The sequence below is a fragment of the Austrofundulus limnaeus genome, unplaced genomic scaffold (genome assembly GCF_001266775.1).
Source record: "Austrofundulus limnaeus strain Quisiro unplaced genomic scaffold, Austrofundulus_limnaeus-1.0 Scaffold274, whole genome shotgun sequence".
In the NCBI taxonomy this organism is placed as follows: domain Eukaryota; kingdom Metazoa; phylum Chordata; class Actinopteri; order Cyprinodontiformes; family Rivulidae; genus Austrofundulus; species Austrofundulus limnaeus.
Genome location: NW_013952676.1, coordinates 269,075 through 273,298, shown reverse-complemented (window position 1 = coordinate 273,298; position 4,224 = coordinate 269,075). Strand labels below are relative to the sequence as shown.

The 4,224-nt window shown below is 41.0% G+C and overlaps 1 protein-coding gene across 1 annotated transcript in view; it reads right to left on the bottom strand.

Moving 5' to 3' along the window:
• The window catches only part of abcc1 (ATP binding cassette subfamily C member 1 (ABCC1 blood group)), a 62,850-nt gene that overhangs the window by 3,204 nt on the left and 55,422 nt on the right, over positions 1–4,224 (bottom strand). Inside the window, exon 30 of the mRNA XM_014020956.1 lies at positions 2,859–3,053. Coding sequence (XP_013876410.1) covers positions 2,859–3,053 — 195 coding nt within the window. The remainder of the gene's footprint in view (positions 1–2,858; positions 3,054–4,224) is intronic.

Sequence of the window (4,224 nt, the reverse complement as noted above, 5' to 3'; positions counted from 1 at the left end):
GGGGGATGCTTTAGGAATATGGGATTGTGGGTCAGTTGTTACGGGCCATTCAGAGCAAGAGTTTGGCAAAAGGAGTCTGGTTCGGCAGTCTCGTGATTCCATCTCTGCTATTTGCGGATGATGTGGTCCTGTTAGCATCATCGTGTCATTATCTTCAGCTCTCACTGGAGAAGTTTGCACTTGAGTGTGAAGCGGCTGGGATGAGGACCAGCACCTCCAAATTCATGTCCATTGCCCTCAGTCAGAAAGGGGTGGATTGTTCTCCTATGGGTTGAGGTTTGAGGTTCTGCCTCAAGGAAGGAGGAATTCAAGTATCGTGGGGTTTTGTTCACACTGAGGGACGAACGGAGTGTGAGACTGACAGATTGGTGCAGCTTCCACAGTATTGTGGAGTTTGCACTGGTCTGTTGTGGTGAAGAAAGAGCCGAGCTGAAAGGCAAAGCTCTCTGTTTACAGGTCGGTCTACATTCCTACCCTCACTTACAACCACAAATTGTAGACTGAAAGAACCAGATGTCAGATACGTACAGGTGGTCGAAATGAGTAGAAATAGGACATGAAGTTCAGTTCTCCAGGAGAGACACAGAATAGAACCACAGCTCTTCCATATCCAGAGGAGCCAGTTGAGGTGGTTCATCTGGTAAGGATGACCCCTGGATGCCTCTCTATGGAGGTGTTCTGGACACGTCCAGCCCACAAGGAAGACCCAGGACAGTCTGGAGAGACTATGGTCGTATTCACACCTGATAGTGTGGTACACTTGGTTCGATTGGGGACAAAAACTGCCAGATTTGTTTACATTTTCAGTTGGTACGTTTAACAATTACACTGCACTTTGTCAAAWGAACTAAACCCAGAATATTGTTTTTCTACACAAGGTGGCTGAGACGACTCCATGTGAGGCAGCGTTCACCGAGAACAAGTGCATCCAAATTCAAACAGCAGTGAAGTTCGCCTTATACAGACATCCAGCAAGGTATTTACAAGATATGAGTAACTTCATTACTATTACAGTATTACTCAGAATGCCATGCGTTATAGTTGCTTCCTGCTTTTGGAGCGGTCTCTGGTCCGCTTGGCGTTCACACATGCAATTGGCTATGAACACAATATGGCATCCGCTAACTTCCTAAAGTTGTGAGGTCAAGCACTTCCAGGTAAGTATCTGCTATTCAGGTTGGATTGATTTGAAAGGAAACAGGGGAAAAAAATGAATATGTCAAGTGTCCATAGGAAGAGATTGTGCTATCAACGAGTGAGTGGATCATTGCTACATTATTGTGTACCTTGATTCTCCAACAATGCAAAATGGGGCTGAACAATACACTCACAAACAGAAGAAATTAGAGACTAAATGCATTTGGCATGCTAGCTGATGCTAAAGCTAGATATATGCTCCAACTCAATCACTTTTTTCAACAGCTAGAAATACTTACTGAACCTAAACATCAGTGACATCAGAAACCCAAAATATAGTCATGTCTTTGTGGAACCGATCAACATTTCTTGTTGTTCCTACTCTGAGTTCATGAGGTTTCTCAGACTTTCGCATGGATCTGTAACAGACCGCCCTGATGCTCACTCTCCCTGATGAGTCTTTGTTGGACACTGTGGTAAATCATAACAGGTAAAAAAAAAATCTGAAGCTACAACTTTGGGGTTGCAACAGATGTTACATAATTGCAGAAAGCGAGACTCCATTAGTCATGAAGTAGGAAGAAAAAAAAACGGTTGTAAAGTAGATACGAGCTAAAGCTAGTTCGCCAAACAATAACTGGATGTATTCAATGCCTAACTTCACAGTTGTCCATGTCATTCAACAAGCAAATTTGAAGCTCTTTTCTTTTTGACAACGTGGAGCTGATGAAAAGGCTTAATCAAGCAGAGAGCATAGCTGATTGTAACTTTTGGGCAGTCCTGAAGGCAGCAGGTGTAAAACAATGCCATTGCTCTCCATGGTGAACAGCCAAACAGGAAGTACTGGTCCTCACAAATTCCAATTAGCAGAAGTCAAGTAGCTACATCGTGCAATGAGCCAATTGAACCACACCAGAGTTCACGTCAATCGAACAGAGATCTATGTTTGCAGGCAGACCAGAGATCGATTTTTTTAGTTCAAATCAGAGTTTGATTCTGCATTCACACCTCCCCAAACAAACCAGACTCTCTAAGCAAAGAAACTGGAGTTTGATTAAAGCAGAATAAACAGGGCTGGTGTGAATACACCCTGTCTCTCAGCTGGTCTGGGAACACCTTGGACTGATCGATTAATCGATAGACAGATTGGTTGACTGATTGATGAAAGAAGGGAATGGGATATGAGACATATGAGGTATGCAAGACACTCTGTGTTACCTCAGACATGACATCCTACAAAACATATGAATACCTTCGTTCAAATATTGCTAACAGTAAGTAGAAAAGCCATCAGAGGATTATGATGGAGCAGTGGTTTTACATCATGGAGGAGATATTTGTGATGGAAAAACTCACACTGACTGAGAGTGCTGGAGGGGCGATTAATAAATAAAACAAAGAGGACACCACCATTAGAACTGGACAATAAGGGTACAAAAATAATTGTTTAAAGTTGATAATATGGTGTACTTCTTCAATGTAACTGTTCATGAACAATTTCAATAAAAAATAAGTAAAAAAATTACATTTTTGTTTAAAATCCAGGTTGTAAGACAACAGAAAAGAAACAACACTGGGAGTAAAGGAGACTTAAACAACCACCTGCATTTGTCATAAGTAGGTAAGTTACCAGTTTGGTGGTACAAACACAGCCCTGAACCTGACTCATAGATACTGAGGGCAGCAGGAAGAACTGGAGCAGTGCTTGGGTCTAGACCCACCTGGTGTAGTCCATGATGGTGTTGAGGCGATGAGCTATAGTCAGGACGGTGCAGTCTTCAAACTGGGAGCGTATTGTGGACTGGATCAGGTTGTCTGTCTCCATGTCTACAGCAGCGGTGGCTTCATCCAGCACCAGGACCTTTGTCTTCCTCAGCAGAGCCCGGGCCAGACACAGCAGCTGCCGCTGACCCACACTGAGAAGATGGAGGCAGCAAACAGGCACCACTCAGATGACTGAGGTCTTAAACCACAGGTTTCATCACAAAAGACTGATTACGTGAAATTGTTTCCAAATGCAGTCCTTCAATAACCATCATGTTCAGTTTGTGCTTCTCTCTGTGTTCATCTGTTAGCACAGTATCTCAAATGTGTTTTCATCAAAATCAGAAAGTAGTCATTAGATGTAAATCTACAACTGATTGACTTCTGGAGTCAACCACATTCAAGATGGCTACCACAAGCTAAGAAGTCTTAAACACAGAACAGCTAGAAGTCAGTCACCTTTACAGATAGTGATCTAAATTGTAATGTGGTATTAGCTGAGAGTTGTTTACAACCTGTAGTCTGAGGGATGACATCATACAAGATCTCTTCTGAAAACTTTTGTCTTAATTTTTGGAGTCAAGTGTTTGCTGGGAAAACTCTAACCAGTTTAACCTAGTACTGCGACTATTAAATAGTTTTATTTCAGTTAACTAAATCACTCATTTATTGATTATTCAATCTAAAATGCAGTATGAATATATTTCCTCCAGTGATTGTAATCCATAATTTTATTTTAACTAATTTCTTTTAAAGCCATCTTTGTCATTTTCAGTATGACCAAAAAATAAAATGTAAATACTTTCAGAATAAAGTACGAATACAGGTCCTTCTAAAAAAAAACAGCATACTGTGATAAAGTTCATTGTTTTTTGTAATGTACTGATAAACATTAAACTTTCATATATTTTAGATTCATTGCACACCAACTGAAGTAGTTCAAGCCTTTTATTGTTTTAATTTTGATGATTTTGGCAAAAAAGTAAAGAAAAACCAAAAWTCCCTATCTCAAAAAATTAGCATCTTTCATCCGACCAATAAAATAAAAGTGTTTTTAATACAAAAAAWGGTCAACCTTCAAATAATTATGTTCAGTTATGCACTCAATACTTGGTGGGGAATCATTTTGCAGAAATAACTGCTTCAATGCGGCGTGCCATGGAGGCAATCAGCCTGTGGCACTGCTGAGGTGATATGGAGGCCCAAGATGCTTCGATAGTGGCCTCAAGCTCATCCAGAGTGTTGGGTCTTGTGTCTTAAGCTCATCCAGAGTGTTGGGTCTTGTGTCTTAAGCTCATCCAGAGTGTTGGGTCTTGTGTCTTA